The following is a 23,354-nucleotide window of genomic DNA, read 5'->3' on the forward strand; positions in this document are numbered from 1 at the left end:
ACAGAGGGGCCCGTGGGTGGCCCTGGATTTGCACTGTAGGGTTACCTGGAAGGGAGCCCCGAAGGGAAGACCCTGCCGTGGGACTGTCAGGGCTGTCGCTGCCCCAGATGTCCCCGAGCCATTTCTGGAGCGCTGGCCCAGGCCTCGCCCTGTCCTCGGCCCTCCACAGCCTGCAGTGGTGAGCGGGGCTTAGATGGATGGAGAGAGCCACAGCTTTGGGAGAATTCTGTCCCTCCTTTTGCCTCCCTTCTGTTCGCTCTCCCATCGGAGGAAATCCACAAACCTTCCAGCATGTGATGTTAATGCTGCTCATGCTGCTCGTTTAAAGAACAGATGTCAGGAAGCGGCCTCCACTTCAGAGCCGCCCTGGCTCATTTGCACTTCTCGGCTTCCCCCCAGTCCCCACGGCAGGCAGGCACTCCAACCAACCTCTCCTGCAGTCCACTGAGTGATGGCTGCTGGAAGGACCTTCATCTCTCCTCCCACGTCCGATCTGGGGGTGATCTGCAGGCCCCCCTCACATTACCTCCATTCCTGGGTCATCCGGGGACAGGTGACCAGGATTGATGGGAAAAGCAGTTGCGCTTCAGGTGATCCCAGGGAGTGACCCACCCAACTCTCAGGCCTGGGGAGGGGCCTGGGAGCGTGGCCTCCTGCTGTCAGGAAGGGGAGGAGGAGACCAAGGTTGTGGCAAGGAGCAGACGATTCCAAAGAGGGACTGGCGCCTCCACACCAGCCCACAGGCATGCACTGTGGCTCTCTAGTGACCTGCTAGCCTCTCGGGGAAAGCGAGGGTGGCTTGTACGATGCCTTGGGCACCCTGCCTCCACCACTAGCTCCACCCCTGAGGTTGCTGCCCAGAGCCCTTCCAGCTGGAGGGGGACTGGGGTGTTCCTGCGCTCCCTTCTGGGTGCCCCTCCGGGACCTGGATCAGGCCCTCCCCTCCAGGCCTCAGTCCCAGCCACAGCCAGGCCACCTGTGTTCCTCTGCGAGCCCACCAGCTCAGGGGCCTCCCTGTGCTCACTCAGAGAGCTTGGGGCAGAACCAGAAATGGCAACACTGAGGGCTCAGAGGGCCCAGGCACGCTTTAAGATAACACATCATCCCCAACCTGATTCTGCAGGCAAGTGACATCAGGGAGTGAGGCCCTCGTCATCCAAGATATACTGACTTGTGAAAGGGACAGTTCAGTGCAGCTCGTTTTACATGCAGGAAGACCCGGCTTCAAATCCCAGCTCTCTCCACTGCCAGACTGTGGGCAAGCTACTTAATCTCTCTGAACCTCAGTGTCCTCATCTGTAAATGGGACTCCTGCAGTGTCTGCCTGATGGTGGTGGTTCGGGCATGGTGTGGTTGTGAAGGCTGGTTCTCTCCTGCGGTGGAACATGACAAGTACTCAGTGAATACGAACCAGAAGTGTCTGTTAGTGTCGGTTCTGGTGAGAACCCCCGCTGCGAGGAGACATTTTGTATTTTCCCACCCTCTTCTCTAGAGGACCGCTGCTTCACGAGAAAAGCTGGGGCCCAAAGGAAGCTGAGAACCCTATTTTAAGTCCGCCTGTCCCCCAGGGCTTTGGAAAGAGGATTACTCTGACACACCTCACTCCCAGCCAGTCCGCTAGGTGCCGCGGGGTCCTCGCTCCCGTGTCTTGGGCTGAGGACCCCATGTCAGGGGGCCCAGGGCAGCTCCCCACCCCCCATTCTCCCCGGCTGCAGGCCTGCAGGGCCGTGACTCCCTGGCATCCTGACCTTCTGTCCCCTGGTCCCCATCTGTCTCCTCCTCTAGAAACCTGAGCAACAACAAGATCAAGGAGGTACGAGAGGGCGCCTTCGACGGGGCGGCCGGCGTGCAGGAGCTGATGCTGACGGGGAACCTGCTGGAGGCTGCGCATGGGCGCATGTTCCGCGGCCTCAGCGGCCTCAAGACCCTGTGAGTGCCGGCCGGGAGGCCGGAGGGCAGCGGAGGGGAGGGCAGGGCAGGCCGTGAGGCCTGGGCACCTCTGGCCGGTGAGACCCCTTCCCCTGGAACCAGAGCCCAGGACACCTCCCGTCTGTGAGGGGAAGAGGCGCAGGGGCACCCGACCGCCGCCAAGTCGCTCCCTGCTGCCCCCCACAAGCACGTCCCGCCAAACCCCAAGGCAGGCCCAGGGCACGCGCGTCCCCAGGGGCACGCGCACGGCCACGAGTTTGTACAGCCGGCGTGGCCGACTCTGCCCAGGCCGCCAGGCCCGCAGCCGCGCAGGGACACGCAAGTGCGCGCAGGAGGCAGCGCACGGCACCCGCTCGGCTCTCCCTCCTCCTCCCAGAACCCCGGGCCGTGCACACGGCTCGCGCGTGCCTGGCGTCGCCACAGTGAGGGGTGCGCACCAGCAAGGGCACACGCGTTTGCACTTGGCCGCGGGGGTCCAGGCCGGCTTCTCGCAGGTGGGACCTGGCGGCCCGGCTTGCGGGTGTCCTACCGTCCCACCAGCCACAGCCCGGCCAGCTGCCTGCGCAGGAAGAGGGCATGACGCCTGTGCCTGCGCTTCCCACCCGCCCCGCAGGATGCTGAGGAGCAACCTGATCAGCTGCGTGGGCAACGACACCTTCGCAGGCCTGAGTTCCGTGCGGCTGCTGTCCCTCTATGACAACCGGATCACCACCATCACCCCGGGGGCCTTCACCACGCTAGTCTCCCTGTCCACCATGTAAGTCTGCCCGGGCTCCTCCTCTGCCGGTGCCATGCCCCAGCAGCCTGCTGGTGTTGGCCATCTGTCTACTTAATAAACACTTGTCAGGCCCCCTGCGCTTGGGGCACATGAAGGTACTGAGGAAATATGGACCCAGCACCCTTACAGGAGCTCGCAGCAGGAGGGAGGTCCACAGTGCCGTGGAAACCCCACACAGGCTTTGTTGAGAAATACTGGTGCTGTGTTCTGAAATGTGGGCTTGTTAAAGAGAGTGGGAAGTGCATATCCTTCAGCAGGAAGAGATGTGCAAAGGCTCCGCGGTCTGTTGGAGCATAGACAATACATGGAGCTGAGCAAAGCCCAGCATGGCTGTAGCACTGAGCTGAGAGGCTTGGTAGGAGGCAAGGTTGGAGAGGAGGCCCAGGCTGGGCTGCAGGGTGGCTGTGGACCAGTTAAGTCTTCATCCAAGGTGAGTCGGCAATGAAGACTTTGAAGTAGGCCAAAGACATGATCAGCGGGGCTTCTAGAGATACCAAGTCCAGCTTTCCAGACCCCTTCATGACTGCTTCCTCCCTGGGGGTTCACTGCATGGTCAGGAGGCTGCGTAGAACAGCGGCTAAGCCTCTAGCGCCGAATCCCCTAGGCCCGTGTCCTGGCTGTCTCTCCTTAGCTGTGTGACCCTGGAAAGTGACTTCATCCTTGGCTTCCACTCCTCTCTGCATGGCCCGCCTCCTGGGGCCTGATGGCTGCGGTCTCCAGACTCACGGCAAGGGCCTGAGAAAGCCCCCGACTCGCAGTCTTACGGCCGCTCCTCGTATTTCCATGTGGCTCATGTCCTTCGTTGCTGGTGACTTTCCTGTCTCCTCCCTTCTCCAAAGACCCTTAGAAGACAAAAGGAAAACGCAGTTTCTGCAGCTCCCGTTGCCCCTGTGGTCCCTTTTCACGTGTCCTTGTCACTTGGAGTGAGCGTGAAAGTTGTGGCTGTTCCCTGCGGACCTGCCCGTGCCATCCCTGCCTCCTGTCCAGCTCTGCTGACCTCCTCCGTCCCGCCCCACCCAGCCCACTTCCTCCCGGCACTCCGCTGGCCTTGGCTCCACCTGGCGCCCCTCCTCCTGCTCTGCCCCCTCGTTCTCTGTGCAGGTGCCACCTGCCCTGCCCCGTGCCCCTCTGCCATCATCCATCCCTCGAGCCCTGCACTCCCAACCCTCTCCTAACACTAACCACTGCCTAAGATGCACCCCACGTTGCTCCACCTGTCAGTTGCGTGTCACCTGCCTCCTGTCACATAAGTTCTGGAAGGACGGGACACACGCTGTCCCCTCCCTGCTGTGTGCTCGAGGCTTGGACCTGTGGGGCAGCCTGGGTAGATGCCAGCCTATGATCACACAGATGCCCAGTCCACAGTGCTGAGCACAGGAGCAAAGGGGACAAACAAGGGACATCCGCAGGAGAGGTGGCCGGGCGGGACCTAACACAGTGGGCTGGTCCACTGCAGCCCACGTCCCGCCCCTCCCAGGGACTAAAATGCTAAGAGGGCCGAGTCCAGACCCCAGGGCACAGGCCCCACGTGGAGGAACTGGCCCACCTTCCCACAGCTGCCACGCTCAGAGAAGGGCTGCCTGGACAGCTGACGCCCAGGCTCTGGGTGACTGTGACACCTGGCAGCCACTCCAGGGCTCTCTGGCCCTCCTCAGGGGCCTCCCTGGGCCATCCTTCCCTCGCCCGTGAGATGAGAGTAAAGGCCCCTCCTTCCCAGAGCCACTGTGGCCAGCATGAGACGCAGACCTGTGACGTGCTGGGTGGCCCCCTCCCGCAGCAGACTCGGGGACACAGGCTGCTGTCCCCGTCCCTCCTGCAGTCCAGCCCGTCACCCACACAGGAGGATGAGGTGCCTGAAGGATGGGGGGCTCGTTTCTGGACACAGAGGCCACGAGGCCAGACCCCACCCTCAGGACCCTGGGGTCCCAGGGCCAGGCAGACATGAAACAGGGCAGAGCATCAGGACCAGGCAGAAGCTGGCTTTAGACGGGCTCAGGGAAGTCCCTGCAGCCCGTCCCCTCACCACAGGGAGCAGACCCACCGCGGGACAGCTGGGAGTCCTTTGCCTGGCCTCTCCGGCCACCTGCAGAGCTGGGCCCGGCTGCAGCGGGATCCCAGGGCTGCGCGCATGGCAGCAGGGCGGGGCTGGCCTCAGAGAGCCCTCTCTCCTCAGAAATCTCCTGTCCAACCCCTTCAACTGCAACTGCCACCTGGCCTGGCTTGGCAGGTGGCTGAGGAAGAGGCGGGTCGTCAGCGGGAACCCCAGGTGCCAGAAGCCCTTCTTCCTCAAGGAGATCCCCATCCAGGACGTGGCCATCCAGGACTTCACCTGTGACGGTGAGAGGGCTGGGCAGGGGGACAGGAGAGCACAGGTGCAGCTGGCAGTGCAGGGCAGCATCCCCGGGACCTGACGCCACTCCGCCCCTGGGCACGGGCTGGAGCTCTGAGGGGCTCTGCAGCTAACCCAGTGGCTCTCCCTGCAAATTATGAGGTGCCCCTCTCTGAAGTCATTTCCTTCCATCGTCAGAAATCCATCAGGCATGAGCCCCGGTCACTGCAGCACTGTTGTTCAAAACACACTCATCTGCCCTGTCCGCAGCAGGGTGGGGCCCTTGGATGCCGTGACCCCTTGTGCTGTACAGAACCTACACAACTGTACAGGGCGGCCTTGGGCCTTGCTTTTCCTGTCTGTGTCATGGTGAGGCGCAGGGTATGTGCTCAGGAGAAACAGATTTCAAGAAAAGTCCTGTCGCCAACAAGGGGGCACAGAAAGATTCAGGCTCTGGGTCTCAGGATCCCAGAGGGCATGTTTGTTTGCATAAATTCAAGCCAGCCCTGTCCTTTGCTTGACCAATTATCTAAGGACAGATTAACTGGATAGCAGATCGACTCAGGTTAAAGATCAAAGGGGACTGGGGACACACTCACCACCCCAGAGGGATTGTGTAGTGGGGAGGGGAGAAAGCAGAGAGGGAGGAGGAGACCGGGCTCTGCCCGCCGCCCTGCCCACCCCATCGGCCCGCTTGGCTGACTCCTGATCAGCTCACAGGGGCCTCTTTCTGTTCCCCACACGGTCATCTCCCTGAGCCTCCTTGATAGTCTTTAAGCCACATTCAGCAAAAGGCAGGACCCCTCCGTGCCCCCCGTGTGTGCCCTTCCCCTCCAACCGTGGCCAGACCCGCAGCTCCCTCCAGCCTGGCTCTGGCTCGGTTGCTGGCCTTTGCCAACAGCAGGTGGCCCCCGCCCCAGCCTTGCTCACCTGCGCCCCCTGGTGGGCTCCACGTCCGCCACGCTCACCTCTGGGGCTCTCCGCAGGCAACGACGAGAGCAGCTGCCCGCTGAGCCCGCGCTGCCCGGAGCAGTGCACCTGCCTGGAGACCGTGGTGCGGTGCAGCAACAAGGGCCTCCGCGCCCTCCCCAAAGGCGTGCCCAAGGACGTGACTGAGCTGTGAGTACCCGCCGTGCCCCGGGGCCCACGCCGGCACCTTCCATGCTGCACCCCAGCATCTCCGGCCCGATGCCAGCCGGGCCCTCTTGAACGCGTCTAAGCAAGGTGGCAGAAGCTGTGCCAAGGTGGCAGGTGCAGGTTTTGCCGGAGAACAGGAAGCCGGCTCCCCCGGTGTCTGCCTGGCCGCAGAGGAGTATGGAACCCCACTCTCCCCAGAGATGCCCGGACACAGAGGCAGGGTCATAAGAGCCTGTGTTGGGGGCCGTGGAAACAGGGTGGGGATGTGGAGCCCCAGAGCACCCCGCAGCCACGCGGTCTGGCACTCTGATGCCCCTCCCCAGCCAGCTTAGCCTGTACCAGCCGGCTCCCTGGAGCCCAGGTCAGTCCTGGCCTTGGGCAGGGCTGTGCCCTCGAGGGTCCACATCAGGAGACATGCAGTATTTGTGCTTCTGTGCTGGTCGAGTCACTTAAGATCACACCAGCACTGAGCAGCAGGGCGCAGACTTCAGTTGGGGTGTCCGACCCAACACCAGTCACTACCCCACCACCTCCGCTGCAAGGCCCAGGTGCTTTGAGGGCTACCTGGAGCCCTGGCTTGTTAGGGAATTGCAGGTGACACCATGCATCCTCTCAGAACGGCTGCCTGCCACTAAGCAGAGAGGGCCCAGCCTGGGATGCTTGGCACCATGGTGAAGGTGCCATTGGGTCCTGGCTGTGTCCACTCTGACAGCTGGGCCTTCTCCAGCCGTGCCAGCTGCTCTCCAAAAAGGGTCTGCCGTGCCCAGGGTCTGCAGCTCCCCAGAGCTCTGAAGAGAGTCACCACCCAGCACGGTGTCCTTGCCCTTCTCTGGCCCGGGAGAGAGACTGTGCCTCAAGCCAGCTGGATGGGTTGACCCCATCTTTGGAGAGGAGACCAGCTCCAGGCACAGCAGCGCTGAGGAGTCTGGCACAGGCCCGGCTACAGAAGGGACCTCAGCAGATGGCATCAGTAGAGGATGCTCCTCCGTGCCACCGGACCTCAGGAGGGGCTGAGGGAGGCCAAGCACAGGCTGGGAGCTGAGAGTCCCCCACCCACCCACCCACCCACCCATTCACGTGCTTACAGGCTTATCACGCCTGGGAGCTGGGGCTCAGCAGCTGAGTGACAGCGAGTCCCCACCTAGAAACCAGAGCGGGGGTGGGGGGGTGGCAATAAGAAGGCTAAGCAGTTACAAGGGAGGGAGGGAGGGAGGGAGGAGGGAGGAAGAGGGATTTCACCAAAGCAGAGGAAAGATCAGCAGAGTGGATAAAGGGGGTTGGGGAGGAAGGAGGGGCAGGAGAAGGGAGGGACAGTGGAAAGGTCCCAAACAAACGTCCCTAAGTGCCTGCGGGACGTGGCCTGGTGGTCTTGGCATCAGGGGTTTCCACAGGACACTGATTTAAGAAATGAAAAAGGATCAGTGGGGGGCGGGGAGGGGAGCAGGAGGGGCAGAGAGTGCGGGGGCTGAGCTGCGGTGGCTTTGTGACCATGTCAGGGAGTGTCCTGGTGTCCACGAAGGCGGCGGCTCAGCGGCTCGCCAGAGACTAGCGGTCTGGGAAGGGCAGTGGAGTAGCAGCCCCAGGAAAATAGAAGGGGGAAGGGCGGAGGAAGTACCTGGGAAGACCCTCAGGGGGCAAAGATCTTACCCTCAAGAAACCCGAGGGCCACGCACTGCGGCCACCACAGGAGGAAAGAGAACGGGTGTACGGGACGTTGGAGCCACGGTGAAGGCAGGCCATGCAGCCCCAGAGAAACGCAGGGGTCAGGGAAGGGTACTGAGCAGGACTGGGAAAAGCAGAGGACGCACAGCCAGGGGTGGGGTCCTCCTGATCATCCTATTGTTGGGTGGGTGTGTGTGTGTGCGCGTGCGTGTGTACGTGTACGTATATATGGTCCCAGTTTCAACTCTCAGGCTGCTCTAAGATCTGTCCACTTAATCTTTATAATCACATCAAGTTAGTGATGATATAAGCCCCATTTTACGGCTGGGAAGTGCAAGTTCAGGGAGATCAAGCACCTTGCCCAAGGCCACACAGCTCTTACGGAGCCAGATCATGGGTCCAGGTGCCTGACTCCCGAGCTGCTCTGCACGGCCCTGGGCGTCTGGTGGAAATCAGGCCTGCAGTGGGGTCTCCGGGAAGGAGACGTCCCTGGTCCCTGCCAACACCCAGCTGGTCCTGCGTCCTTCCTGCATGCCTGTGAGCTGGCAAGCTCGGCACAGTGGGGCAGCGTTCCTGCACAGACCTGTGTGGGTTTTCAGGGGAGGCAGATGCGTCCTCGTGGGCTTGCTCGGGGGCTGAGACCGAGCATTTACATGCAGGTCAGTGCACAGCTTGACCCTCCAGAAACACTCACAGTTCTAAGGCTGGGGCGGGGGGCACTGCTCTGAAATGGGCCCTGGGGCCTGGGCTGGAGTTCCAGTCGCCACCCAGCACCGCCTACAAAGAGAGCGCCCGACAGACACGCAGCATCTGTGCTTCTGAAGTGGAGCCTTTGATTCTTCTGAGCTACAACGCTAGGCCCGCTGGGGACTCTGCTGAGAGCAGCCCCTGCTCAACTCCACCGGGAACTCGGGGGTCTCCACGTCCTAGCACCTCCTGTCGCCAGGCAGTGTGTGGGATGCGGGGTGGGGCAACACGGACGCGTTCTGCCAACGCTGGGCACAGAATCACACCAGAGGTGTCACCGTGGGGTTAAGTGCTGTGAAGGAAACACACCCAAAGCTTTGGGCCCTGGGCTGTCACCATAGGGGGAGCTGAGAGCTAAGCGTTGTAGGAGGAGGGGCAAGGAGGGAGAGGAGGGGCTGGCGTAGGCATGACCCCCACCAAAGGGGCTCCGGTGTCCAGGAAGGGCAAGACCACGGAGTGGAACCAGAAGGCAGGGGAGAGCTTGACGGAGAGGAACCTGAGAAGAGCTGGCCCTGATGGTCATTTCTTGCATGGACTTGGCAAGGCTGTAGTGAAGTGCTTAGTCTAGGTGTTGCCATGAACGTTTTCTGCAGATGCGGTTAACACCCACCATCAGTAGAATTCTTCAGTAGTGGGATTATAGTCCCAAATGTGAGGGTGGGTCTCGCCTAACCAGTTGAGGACGTTAGCAACAAAATCCCTGAGGTCTCCCGGGGAAAAGGAATTTTGCTTCAGAATTTCTAAGAACCACAGAAACCCTGTTTGGGTTTCCAGTCTACCAGCAGCCTGCTAGTCCACAGTATCATGAACCAATTCCTTCAAATACCCTCACATTCTCCCCACCCCCAGAGATAGGAAATAGTCAAAGGACAGTCACAACAAATTTAGTGTAAAGATCTTAATTGGCTTTACTTTGTGGTCCTAAACTGGGCCACACTTCAGGCCATAAAATAGAATGCGTGTCCCAGTAGTTTGTGTGGAAGGGGTGGTTTTATAGACAGAGAAGGGCTGAAAAATACAGAAACTAAGAACTAGAAGAGTATGGTCATGGCCGGAACCCCGGCACCCGCAGGCTGGGGTGCGATCAAGACCAGCCTGGGTAACCTTAGTGAGACCCCTGACCCACCTCAAAAAAATTCAAAGAAAAAATAAAGGATCGGTCACCTCAAAGTTACTTTCCTTACAAGGCGAGGACAGGGAGACAGAAGAATAGAAAAGTAACTGGCACGTGGGTTGACATCAGGTTACCTCAGGTCACTGCTTTCGCATGGGGATTAGAGCAGAGGGACCTTCCGGATTGTGCCTGTTGAAAGTGGCCTGTTGGGGAAGTTTGCCGCTACCTCTCACTTGTCCTGGTGTCTTAGAAGGGCAGATGGACAGCTTGGTTTGGGTTTGGTGCTGGGGCACCTTAGCACGGGTGATTCCATTTGGTTTTTGGTCTGCGTGTTGGAGTCTCGTGCCAGAGCCCAGTCCAAAACCATGAGCTTAAACATAGAGCTCTCCGTGTGGTTCCATTTACCTGGAGAACCCTAACTAATACTGGAAAGACCACAAAGGCCCTGTCAGATTTGGACAGGAGTCTCCGGCCCTTGTCTAACACACAGCAGGAACCTCCAAGGGTTCCAGGCAGGGAAGGAGGCTGCACTGGCACGGCACCAGTCAGAGAGAGGCCCCCACGGCTCCAGAGGCAGCTCTGTCTCCTTACTGGCCTCCAGAGTCCTGAACCTCCTGGTCTCCTAAAAGATGATATCAACCTCCCAGAATCCCTTGGGCCACTTGCCCGTTCATTCAGCTCTTCAGAAAATGGAAGCACCTGCAGAGCATGGCCCATCCTGCATGTGTATCGGGGCCAGGCCCAAGGCTTCCCTTGAGACCATGATGGGTTTTGTTTTTTAATCCACACACCCTTCTATGCATGTGCGGATTCAGCAAGTGGGTGAGCCCCTTTTATGAGCTGAGCAGTACACTGTGCACTAGAGGATACAGCAAGAGACAAAACCGCCCCGCCGGAGGACACTCTCCACGGCATGGAGCTTACCGCCCAGCAGGGCTGAGAGACAAGGTAGCAGAGTGGTCATCCCCCACAGCCACGGGCTCTGCGTCCTTGGATTCCACCTCCTGCTGATTAAAAATATTTGAGCAAAAGAAGTTGCATCTGTGCTGAGCAGGTATGGGTCTTTTTCTAGTCATTGTCCCCAGAACAACACGGAATGATGACTATCTACACGGCATTTACGTTGCCTGTAGAGAGGACATAAAGTACACAGGAGGATTGCCTCAGATCCATGCAGACACGAGGCCATTTTACAGGGGGGCCTGGGGCGTCTCAGTTGGCCATCAGCAGGATCCTGGAACTGATGCCCGTGGATTCGGAGGGATGACTCCATCCCCTCTCAAAATTGTGATGGGTAAAGGTGAAAACAAGGGGCTCAGAGCGAGCGGTGCCACCGCCGAGGGTGACGTCCCAGGCACCGGCCCGCAGGCGGGTCTTCCATCCTGCCCCTGGCGTGCTGCTTTCTTCTGAGTCTCATCAAAACACCCTCCGCCCCAGCCCAGAGGGTTAACTGAGGCGATGGAGCAGAGTCTGTCGCAAGCCTTGGGGACCACTGGTGAGTTTGGTCTGGGCTGTGGGCTTCCCTAGCCCCGTGTCTGTGAGGTGAAGCTGCTTGCCTCGAGGGTCATGGCAGGCCACCCTGAGGGCCACCTTCAGATGTGCTTGTCATGGGCCTTCCGTAAATACCCAGAGCTCAGTCTGGGCATTTTATCCAGGTTTCTGTGTTAAGCCTCCAGGTTGCACGCAGTGGTCGTAGCAAACCAGGGGGCACAGACGGTGAGTAGAGTCAGGAGCGCAGGACAAGGTGGCCAGCCAGAGCCCTCAGTCTGCCGGACTCCCACACAGCTCCCTGGGGTTCATTAGTCTCCCTCAAAGAGAGACTCCCTGATTTGGACATTGAATTTTTTTAATAGATTGAGAAACAGGAAGCTCCATCCAAGAATAACTCATGACCATTAAAATTTAATATTTACATGGCACTTCCTATGTCCTGGCCCTACTCTCAATTCTTTCAATATAAACTTATTTTAATCCTCACAGTTACACTGAGAGCTCTTTATTATCCCCCATATTAGTGCTGAGGAACCTGACGTGTAGAGAGGGTAAGTAACTTGCCCAAAGTCATGTAGCCATCGAGGGTAACTCTCAGCAGTCTAGGTAATTCTGCCCCGCAGTCTGAGCTTGAGCTATTACGGCATAGTTGAAATCAGAATGAATAACCTGATCCAAACTCCAGGACCTGCATCCTGGCATGTGACGGGAACTGGGACCAGTTACTCCCTCCTACATCTCCACATCCATCCCCAAATAGTGCACTTTAGGACAAATTCGAGACACGTAAGTGTAGAGTCGAAACAACGAAGGCCGGAGTGGGAGATGTCTCAGGCAGATAACGTAAGTGGCCTTGGGAGACATTCTAACAAAAGTAGGATCGATGGCCACAAGAGTAATAGTGACAACAACAAAACCTGCTAGTGATTAGAGAAGACGCCACAGCACCTCCTCCACCAGAGATCAGGTGTGGAACTTTGAAGAGGATAGGTGCCAGGGCACACGGACTATTTGGAAGAGATAAAGTGTTTTCTGTTACTTTGAAAATTATCGCTGTGGCATCGATCCATCTTAATAAAGATTTGAATGGTCCTTTAAGAGAGAGAGAGACTCCCTGGACGGCGCCACTGGCAGTCCTACTAAGCCATCTGGCTCCTGCCTCCAAGTCCCCCGGGGCCCCTTTCCACAAACACCCTGTGGGTGTGCGAGGTGGCGGCTGGCCTGATGCTCCTGTTCATCTTCATGGACCCTGCATTCCTGCCGCCCCAAGAGCCTCCTGCCCAAAGGAGAACATGGGGGATTCCCAACTGCTGCCCCGCCCGCAGCCCGCCCCTGGCCCTGTCCCATTCAGGCATGCGCAGAAGGTGCAGCACAGGTGACCGGCCACACCAGCACTGTACCTGTGTTTCAAATGGAAATGACCTCCGAGCGGTGATCTGCCTCAACCCCCCACCCACCCAGGAGTCCTTGGCCCCCCGCCTCCTTTTCCTGCCTCCACACTGGAACTTGGGCTGCCTCAAGCCACATTGGCTGGCCCCTCCTTCCCTGCTCTTTCCTCCCCTGTCACTTCTCACCTCCAATCCCTCCTCCCGGCCGCCTTCCTGCGGGACCCCTGTGGATTTCCACCAGGGCCCCTTGCCCCTCCTCCAGCACACAAATCACAGGTGATGACACACGTCTCTGCGTGCCTGAGCCCCGCCCCGCCCGCGCTCCTTCCGCCCCGCCGCTGGGTTTAACAGCCCGAGAGCAGCCGTCCTGGCTGGCTCGTTCGCCTGTGTACACCGCACCTGGCACCCTGCGGTTGCTCGGCAGGTACATGGGCCTGATAAATGAGCACGCGTGACCACACTTCCCTCTGCTCTGCTGCCGAGGGGCTCCACCTGAATGTAGGTGGCTGGCCCGCTCCCCGACGGCACAAGAGGGACGGCCATCTCCCTGCATCAAGTAACCCTGGGCACATAACAGGTACACAGCAAAAGACCAAGGACAGAGGGTCATCATCCAATATCCGTGGCAACCTAAGACCTTATCAGGTCGCTAGGTCCGGCTGTAGGAAGAGGCGCTTGGTCTTAAGCGCAGGATGTACACGTCCCAGCTTGTCCAAAACCCCGGCCTGGATGGCCATTGACAAACTTGCCCATATCCTGAGTTACCCATTCCCACCCCAGTTGATCATTCCATGGTGGATCTACTGGACACCAAGCAATGGTAGCACCTTATCACCCAAATTGGGGTCTGCGGTTCCCTACTACCAGGGAGCTTGTTAGAAATGAGGATTTTCCAAACTTACCCCAGACCTGCTGCATCAGAATTGGCTTTCCCAGCAAGATCCCAGGTGACTGACATTGCAGTGTTAAATTGTGAGACGTGCTGGGCTTGCAAAAGACAGCTTGGGTCTGCCCTCCTGGAGCTCAGGGCAGGTGCTGAGCAGACGGATAGCAGTGACTGCGGGTTGGCAATTGCGAAGGGGATCCTGGGAAATCCACCCATGAGATCAGAGCAGGTCTGGTAGGCCCTCGCAGTGGCTTTGCGATGTCGTTCTGAGGTCTGGGAAGTAAGAACGACAGTGAATGATCTGGTCCGCGCCCTCTTGAGGGTAGGAATAACCTCAGCGGGTAGCAGTATTCACACCCACATCCACATGGTTGCAAATTTCGTCTTAGGCTGTGTGCAAGCCCCTAGAGGTGGCCTTGTCCTGATGGAGCAAGTCAATGCAGGGCCCTGGAGTCCAGGTGGGGCAAGGCACAGCCTTTGCTTATCTGGGAACATCCCAGATGTTGGGTGCATCCTCCTCCTGCATGTGGTCCGCCTGCTGGGAGCCACACCAGCATGTGCCCCACCCCCGTCTCCTCAGTTTCCAAACAAATACTCAACCTCAGATTAGAATGTTTAAGACAAATCATGGCTCAGTTCTCCCTCCACACTCCAGAAGGCTGCAGAATTGTGGTAAGACTGTATAGAAACCTGGCTTTAAATCCTACCTCAACTGCTTGCTTGCCATGTGACCTTGAACAAGTATTTTAACATCTCTGGACTCCTTTCTCAACTGTGAATTCCTGCCATGCAGGATACTGTGAGGGCTGAGCATCAAATGCATGCTGTACTTATTAGACAAATAAATATTTGTATCTGAGTGCCTATTACGTATCCATTGTGTAAAGAGCCTTGCGGGAGCCAGTGGTGGGCAGTCTGGGCCAGGACCTCTGCCTTCATGAAGCCTGCCAGTTCAGTGAAGGAAAACATCATTGACTGACCAATCTCACAAGTGGACATCAAAGGACAAGTGTAGTGTGTGCTCGAGGGGGTGGGAGGGAGTGAAGAGAGAGAAAAGCAACTCAGCACAGCCTGGGAAGTCCGGGAGGTGTCTCTGAGAGAGTGACACTCATGGGGTGTCCCTTCCCAGGGGCTGTCACTCTGTACCTCTCTTTCAGGTACCTGGAAGGAAACCACTTGACAGCTGTGCCCAGGGAGCTGTCTGCCCTCCGACACCTGACGCTCATGTAAGGAGCCACCTTGGGGGGCTCCAGTGGCAGGGAGCTGACAGGGAGGGTGGGAGAAGGGCGTGGCAGGTTGACAGCATTTCCCAGCCTTCCTCCCTGGGGGGAGCAGCCTGAGGCACCAAGACCAGCCCAGGGAGGTGTGGCAGAAACATTCAGAAAAACTGTTCCAGATGAGAAGTGACCGAGTGTGTTGGGTTTTGTTGGTGGAATGAAATGGATGAGTAATTGAATGATTGAATAGCTGGAGGGAGGGAGGGAGGGAGGAAAGGAAAGGAATGGAAAGGAAAGGAGGGAGGGAGGACGACTGCTTGACTAGAAAATGAACATTTGTGAGATGGATGATGGGATGGTGGGTGAGTGGGTAAATAGGAAAGTGGGTAGGTGGATGGAGGTGAGTGAATGAATGAGGTGGAGGGAGGGAGGAGTGAATGGGTGGGCGGGTGCATGGAGGGGTGCATGGTAAGTGGATAGGCGAGCAGGTAGGTGGATAACTAATGGGTAGATGACCGGTGAGTGAGTGCGTGGTGGGTAGGTGGAGGGATGGGTGGATGATGGATGGATGGGTGGAATGCATGCGTGACACTTGGGGACGGCCTCCATCAGGAGCAACCAGCAGTAAGACGTGACCCTTCTGTTCGACTCTTCCTAGTGACCTGAGCAACAACAGCATCGGCATGCTGACCAATTTCACCTTCAGTAACATGTCCCACCTCTCTACTCTGTGAGTACCGTCACCCCCACGCTTACCGGCTCCCGGCCCTGCAGTGAGTGGCCACCTTTCTCCTCTCCTCGGGGGCCCAGGTTCTCTGCTCTTCTGATCCTCAGGGCTTCTGCAGCCCTGTGAAGGTGGACCTTGGTCAATGACAGGAAATTAATGTAGGTTGGCACCTTCTGTCCGGGCAGGCAGAGGAACTGCAGCCTAATGACTCCTTGGGCTAGGGTTAGGGTTACGGTGAGGGTTAGGGTTAGGGCTACGGTTAGGGTTAGGGTTAGGGTTCTGAAGAAGTCATTGGCAGGAGACTGGAAAGCGAAACCAAGATGCTTCCTGGGGCAGCGGGCGGGGCTTCCCTACTCTTTTCTGTCAATATATCCAAACTGGGAAACTGGAAAACTGTTTGCTTGACTGATGCGCAGTGTGACATTCCCTTGCGCGAGCGGAGAGTAGGACCAGCCACAGCCCCTGTCTCCTTCCCGCAGGATCCTGAGCTACAACCGGCTGAGGTGCATCCCCGTCCATGCCTTCGTGGGGCTGAGATCTCTGCGCGTGCTGTGAGTGCGGGTCTGGCGCTGGCTTCCCGCTGGTAACTGCGGGAGGCACACCCCCCTCCGTGCCCCCATCTCCCTGCTCCAAGGCCACAGCCCAACCAGGACCCCTGTTTGCTAGTGGGATAGAGAAAGCGAGAGTCACCCATTCCTGGGGCCCAAGCCCACTGGCACGTGTGGACCTTGAGCAAATCACATGACCTCTTTGAGTCTCCACCTCCTCACGTGTAACATGGGATCGATGGCCCCTGTGGCAGGAACTCTGCTGTGCAGCTGAACCCCGCCCTCCAGCATGGAGCAGGGCGTTGACTGGAGCCCCATTGTGACGCCCAGCCTGTTGCAGGTGCTCTTCTGCCTTCAGAACCATCACCTCTGCAGGAAACAAAGCCCACACCAGGGGCCTGGTTCCCTGCAGACAGCTGGCTCTCCGAATGTCTTTTTTCCTAAAACAAAGTTTGGAAAAACTACCAAATTTTCAATACAGGTTTTCTCACACGAACTCTAACTTCCACATTCTCTTGTAAAATTAAGAGTGCTGGTCATACCCGCGCCGGCCTCTGCTTTCCTGCCTGGCTCAGCAGCCCTGCCGCTTTGGACAGGGCTGGGCAGTCTGCAGCCTCCACGCCCGCTCCACGCCTGCCACCTGCCTGGCCCTGCAGGGAGTGAGCTGCCCCCCTGAGGCGGATGAGCTCCCCACAAAGGCTGGGCGCCCCCGAGCCCACCTGCTTCCCAGGCTCGGCTCTCCAGCCATTGCTGTGTTTTCTATTCTATAAAATCAGATGATTGTGGGAACTGCTCCCGGGTCTTGTGAGGATTAAATGAGATACCGCATGCACTTAGCACAGCCCTGGCCTCTAGAAACTCCTCATAAATATTCATTTGTCATCACTGTTCCCCCAGAGCTGCTAGCTGGAGAAGGCAGGCAGCACCTTGTGCTACCCACAACCGAGGCCCACTGCCACCTGGTTTGTGTTCTTTCCATCCTGCACTTGTTTACTGGGAAAGGCAGCCGCTGCAAATCGATCCTTTGAGTGTCACCCTTGAATTGTGTCCTCACAAGGGCTGAGCTTGAGAAGATGGTGCCCATATCATAGATGGGGAAACTGAGGCCCCGATCAGGGAGGTCACTGGCCAAAGCCCAGCGCTGAGGAGTTTGCAGAGTCCAGCTCCTCACTGGGAGCACCCGGCCTCTCCACGGGGCCCGTGAACAGCACCCAACAAGCTGGCCCATTCCAGTGGTTCAGGCTGATGTGATTTATCGAGGCCCACAAAACACCCGTGTCAGCGACAACTCCCTCCACATGTCATCTGCACTGTTATTAAAAATCAATTCTCTGGGGGCAAGGAAGTGCCCGCTCTGACAGTGCACAATCTGCTATTGTCACTTATTTATCACCCGCCTCCTCTGGGGAGCTGGGGAATGGAAACATCCACAGAGCGAGCCCTTTCCCTCCTCCCAACTGGACAGGACAGACTTGAGTGTCCCCCTGACCAGGACTGAAGCTCCGCCGGCCACCTCTCTGTTCCCCTGCCACCCCAGCCCATCGTCTGCCATGCCGGTCCAACAGTTCTGTGCTTGGCTTTGCTGCCAGCGGGTGAGATCTGCCTGTTTTAAAGGGATAGTTCTGGTTGAGACAACTCAGTGTAAGAGCGAGAGGAAACACAGCATTTGCCTGTCCATCTGTCTGTCAGGGTGTGCAGTGAGCATGCCAGGCTGCCAGGGTCTTCCCTCCTGCTCAGCAGGGCTACTCTCATTAGCTCATCAGAAACCCCTTCAACACGCCCACACGGTGCCTGCTTCTTGAATTAGGATTTAGTAGGTGTTTAGCATCATCATTTTAGAATTGTGAGATCTCAGGAATAAAAAGGGATCTGAGAGCCCCTCAATCCAACCATCTACCTCAGTGGGGAGCAACCATTTTCTGCATAAGGACCAATTCAGGGAAAATAAAACTGTTTACAGGTGATATTTTTTTATATTGGTATCCTTTTCCCCTGTAATGGCACACATAGGAATTTATGTTAAAGAATAATCCAACATGAGGGAAAAGTTCTATGCATTATGATCTTGGTTGCACTGTTATTTTTAAACTAAATTTTAAATATTACCCATAGGGGCCACGGTGGGGAAATGTTTAAAGAAACTGTGATACAACCAGCCAGTGAAGTACAGTTAATTAAAGAGGTAGAGAGGAGATCAGATTGCAGTGTGAAAGGGTTTAGCACGGCACGTACATGGAAAAACAACCCTGACCTAATTATAACTTGTAAACATTGATTTCTGTGAAGAAAGACTGAAGGGAAACCATTTTTTAAAGATTGATCACTAGCTGGTAGTATAAAGTCATTTCTGGAAGAAGTGAGGCAAAGTTAAAAATGAATGAAGTCAGTAACATAGTTACAATTTAGGGAGTTTGGGAAAAGAGGGTTTTCAAAGTCTGGAATTGCATTATCTACAACTACGTTGAAGCACCTCATGTTCTCTCCTTATTTTTGAGGGGTCTCATTATTTTGATTAAACTGTCAAAAGTTATGAGAGTCCCAGGGTTGCTTGGTGTCTGGCAGAAGGAGAGGATGAACATCAAAGGCCAAGAGAGCAGCAAGAGGCCTGGGTGGGCTGCAGGTGAACCGTTTCAGAGAGCGCGCCAGGAAGGCAACCGGAGCCCTGAGTAAGAAACACGCCTCTTCTACTTCACTCCGGAGCTAAAGATGGCTGGAAGGGGACATTCTGTTGTTCCTACTAGTTACACTTGACAGTGGGATGTATTTTGACACTTGTGCATATATGGAGTGTGACTTCTCATTCTTCTGGTTGTGGACATCCTGGTTCTTCTTGGGGGATCTTTGCCCCACGCTGAGTCACCTGCCTTGTGTGTGGTCCCTAGTGTTGGTCCCCAGCCTCAGCTGCCACCTGAAGTCAGTCAGCACCCAGAGGCTGCTGCAGCGCACGCTCAGGAGGGCACCCGTGGGAGTCACCCATCAGCCCAGACTTGTCTCCTGGTCCCTCGAGGGGGACCGTGCTGTTCACACCCATGCCGCTCTGTGGACTTCAGGACCCCCACAGCAGCCCTGGAAAGGGTTCCACTGGCTTTTTGATTGATTGCCTTCCGACAAAGCACTCACCCCCTTACCAGGAAACCACAGTTCACTTTTGACCAGCTGTGGAGCATCAGGAAGTTCTGGTGAGCCAAAAGGACCCCTGAGATGTTCAAATCATTGTCCAGGATACTTCCAAACTAAAAATAAAGACACATTTAACTACAGAATCTTGGAAATGAAGAGGAAGTCTTAGAAATTTCACTGTCCAATCCTATTATAAGATGAGGAGACCCATTTAGAAAGGACACGCTCCAGACCATCCTCTTCCTCATGCTGTTCTCAATGCCACTGTGAATTACGGCTGCACTGAACACTGGTGGGAAAGGAGGAGGAGGAGGAGATGGAGACAAAGAAGTAGAAGAAGGAAGAGGAGGAGAAGACACAATTGCTGACCGTGGAGAGCTCTTGGTCCAGGAGGAGAAGCAGCCAAGTCAACCAGCATCTGCAGAACAAGGTGACATCTGAGAGAAGAGCCCAGGGGACAGGAGCAGAGTCACATTGACACATGACCCAACGGTGGTCATCAGAAAGGCTTTGTGAAAGTAAGAACCTTGAAGAGTGTCACTGACATCCCACCGTAAAGCATGACTGTCCACCCCAGGAAGGACATCCCACTCCACCCCCACTTCACAGATCAATAAACCAAGGCCAAGTGCAACTGAGCACCTTCCCTACAGTGACACAGCCTGTAGATGCTAGAGCTGGGAGTCCAGCCCAAGAAGACTGCTCTCAGCATCGCCTCTCCACTTCCAAGGTTGAGACCAAGAAGCCAGAGAGGGTTACCTAGGGAGGGACGGGGTGAAGCGCACCCTACGCAGGGGACTGTGATGCCCTGGACAGAGGCCCCACAGCCAAGAAGGGCAAGTGCCTTGGACGGGAGCTGCCTGTCCTTGCGGGGTCAGGGCAGAGCCTGTCTGGACGTCATGCCACTTGTCTCTGCTCCCAGCCACCACAAGCCACCTCCGTCCCCACCACACATTGGTTATTTATCTATTTTGATTTTTTGATTTTTTGGCAGCTCTGGGGCAGCACTTGGGCCTCTCACGTGCTGGGCAAGCACTCCAGCGCTGAACTACATCTGTCTGCCCTTATCCCTGCCTTTTCAGACCTCTCTTGAACATCAGAGAGGTATGCGAAACACGGTATGGGCCCAGGGCCTCTCTGCCAACTGTGGGGTTCCCTCCCCAGTGCAGAACCAAGTCATGGGACACACCACTGCCTTCCGCAGGAGCAGGATGCACAGTTTCAGGCTTCTTTTCCTTGTGGATAACTGAGAGGACCAGCTCCCAAAATCCATCCATCCGAGAACCGGGAGGAGAGGCCTTGACCTTGGCAGCAGCAGCCACGCCCACGGGACCGAGCACTTGCTTCTCAGGCACACGTTCTGCTGGCGGAAGCACCAGCGTCCCATCTCTGGCTCCTCCACCTGGATGAGGAGGTGGGCTGTTTGGCCCCCTTTGACCCGGAAGGAGGTCAGCTCAGACCACCTTAGGGGTAGAAAGAGAATTTATCGACGCAGGTACCTGGAAAATTCGGTGGTGGGTACTGGGCTCCAGGCTGGCTCTCAGTTGTGGCTCTCCACCTCGCAGCCTCTTTCCTCTTTCCTGAGTAGATGTCGCACGCAGGGAGCCTTTCTCCTTTTGAGGCAGGTGTACTGAGGGCTGTTTACCAGCCAGCAGCTTAGCAGACCCACAGAAGGACCTGGGCTGACTCTTCAGGTCCAGGGACGGCCCGGCAGTCTCTGTCCTTGGCCCTCCAGGGCGGTGTCAGTTTCCCTCTGAAGGATCCATTTAAATCTGAACTGAACCAAGAGAAGACAGATGAACAGGAGAAAAGGCACAAGTGTGTTACCACACGTGCGTGTACAGGACCCCCAGGAGGGGCAGATGGGCCAGGCGTGAATGCCCTCCTCCTAGGGGAGAGGTAGTGGGGGATGTGCTCAGTTTGGGGGGACAGTAAGTGATTTTTAAGGGAGAGAGAGAGCCAGAGAATAGACAGTGGCTTGGGGCAAAGTTCCTCCCGGGTCTTGGTATTGTGGCGCGTTTAAAATAAATCCCTGGGGCAGTCTTGAAGCAACACACAGAAATTTTATTTGCCACTGGGTCAAGGAGCATCAACCAAGTTGTCTCTGGACACCTCAACAGACTTGCAGAAGGTAGGGTATCTCTTCTATAGCCAGAACCCAAAGCTGCCAGCAAGTCCACACCATACCAACATAGGAAGTGAGTCAGAATGACCCAGTTCAGGGTCCACTAGACTACCCAAGAAAAATGGAAACTAATATTTAGCAAAGAAATTTAAGAGGGAAAAAATATAATAAAGTTAGTTTAGTGATAGATTTTTAGTGTAATTTTTGATACCAGAACAAAATTGAAATCTGTAAATAATGATATGGGTATGTTTATGAGAAGAAAGCTTAGAATTTGGGGGCTCTGGTTTGTCTTTGGAACCCTGCATGGGGTCCACATGGGCATTGCTGGCCAGTACCTGAGTTGTAACAATTTATGTCTGGGGTAGGTGGCAAAGCTATTCCCTCTGTGTTGCAGAATAAAGCCCTGCTTCCTGAAAGAGAGAAAGAGAACATAATAGTACATTGTGTAAGAATAACAGAGACATTTTCCATTCCTAAATAGGGTGTGCTAAGGAGGTGGGTTACAGAGGCGGGGTTTTTACAGGGGAGAAACATTTCTTATATGAAATGGAGTCTCGGTAATATGAGTTAGTCTGATGAAGGCACGTGTAGTTTGGCCCATAACTTTGGAATGGTGTTAGATATTCAGTCCCCTCTCTGTGATGTAACTCCAATCTTTCAGCACGGATGAAATGTCAGAATACGAAGATGATTTTGCCTCTGTTTGCTGGATGTCGTCTTTAGATCAATAAAGGAATCTAAAGGATCACAAGAAAGTGGGGTGACCAGGGGGAGTTCAGGGAGAGCTTGAGGCTGCTCCTCTAGTGCAGCGTGACAGAGCACCATACTTTGGGGTGTCCTTTTCTGGGCCCCTGCGTCCTGCTGAGGTCAAGGTCAACTTCAAAACTTACTCACTGCGACACTGACTGACCAGACCCAGTGCTGGCTCCCCCGGGAGCACCAAGCTCTTGAACTGAGAGCTGAGGACAGACATTCCCGATGGACAGGAGAGGAACTTCTTCAGAAAAGATGGGGTCGGAGCTGAGCACCCCACACCCTGCAAGGCCGTCCACCATTACAGGTAGATTCCAAGACTGCCTTCATTTTAGAGATGAGAAAACAGCCCCAAAAGATGAAGTCAGTGTCTCAACTTGTGAAGCCGGAGAGAATGAGAGGAGACCTCAAACCCAGGCCGACTGACGCGGAGCCTTAGATCTTCACCCCGGGTCTCCTGGAAGCGGCCTCGCCTGCCCAGAAGAGAACCCACTGACTCCAGCCCACATTTAGGACTAGGACAGTCCCTGCCACGATCAGACAAACTGAGCATCCAGGCATCCGGAGAGCAAGGGTCCAGCAGCCCAGCGCTGACCCGGGTGCTTAAGTCCTCTCGTTGCACTAACGATGCTGGTGGGGGCTGAGCTTCATAAATAAGCTTACGGATTAGAGAGGAAATGACACCATGGGTGTGTTAGGAAGTGCCAGGCTTCTTCTCACCCCTGGAGGCCGCAGGAGCCCTCTTCTGACTGTCCTGCTCCCAAGAGTCTGGGACTACTTCCCCGCCCACTCCATCCCACCCCAAAGCATGTGACCTGGGGACTGGGGGGGGGGGGGGGCAGAGAAGGAGCTGGTGGTGAGGAGGATGACAATCCAGCTTGACCATGAGGAAGAGGAGAGCAGGGGCTGGGGACGCGGCTCCAGCTCGTGCCTAGTGTGTGCACAGCCCTGGGTTCGATTTCCAGGGCCAAAAGAAAATGAGAGGAGATGTGGGAGAAAGAGGCGGGAAATGCAGCCCTTGCCTGGATACAAAAGGGAGAAGCTCTCTGAACCTTTGCCCCCGAAGGGTCCCTGGACCAGCAGCATCTGCACACCAGGGAATTTGTTGGAAATGTAGAATCTGAGGTCCACCCAGACCCACAGAATCTGTATCTCTGGCAATGAGGCTCAGAGATCTGTGTGTCTTCTAGCATTAATGCTCATGCAGTATAAGGTCCATGCTAACTCAATATGAGAACCCCTGTTCTATGTTACACACAAGTAAGCAACCATCTTTGTTTCAGCTGAAGACACAGAGCGGGCTAACTTCAGTGGAAAGCAAAACAAAAGAGCAGGTTCCTTAGTTACCATTCTGCTTACATTGCGCTGTCTATGCTAACCCTGTCTCTGTTTCGCTAGGA

The 23,354-nt window shown here is 56.2% G+C and overlaps 1 protein-coding gene across 1 annotated transcript in view; it reads left to right on the forward strand.

The window, feature by feature from the left end:
* SLIT3 (slit guidance ligand 3) overlaps positions 1-23,354 on the forward strand; it is a 572,899-nt gene that overhangs the window by 502,076 nt on the left and 47,469 nt on the right. Inside the window, exons 17-23 of the mRNA XM_079145392.1 lie at positions 1,786-1,929; positions 2,543-2,686; positions 4,881-5,044; positions 6,023-6,155; positions 14,619-14,687; positions 15,337-15,408; positions 15,885-15,956. Coding sequence (XP_079001518.1) covers positions 1,786-1,929; positions 2,543-2,686; positions 4,881-5,044; positions 6,023-6,155; positions 14,619-14,687; positions 15,337-15,408; positions 15,885-15,956 — 798 coding nt within the window. The remainder of the gene's footprint in view (positions 1-1,785; positions 1,930-2,542; positions 2,687-4,880; positions 5,045-6,022; positions 6,156-14,618; positions 14,688-15,336; positions 15,409-15,884; positions 15,957-23,354) is intronic.

The sequence above is a fragment of the Sciurus vulgaris genome (genome assembly GCF_902686455.1).
Source record: "Sciurus vulgaris genome assembly, chromosome: 6".
Classification (NCBI taxonomy): domain Eukaryota; kingdom Metazoa; phylum Chordata; class Mammalia; order Rodentia; family Sciuridae; genus Sciurus; species Sciurus vulgaris.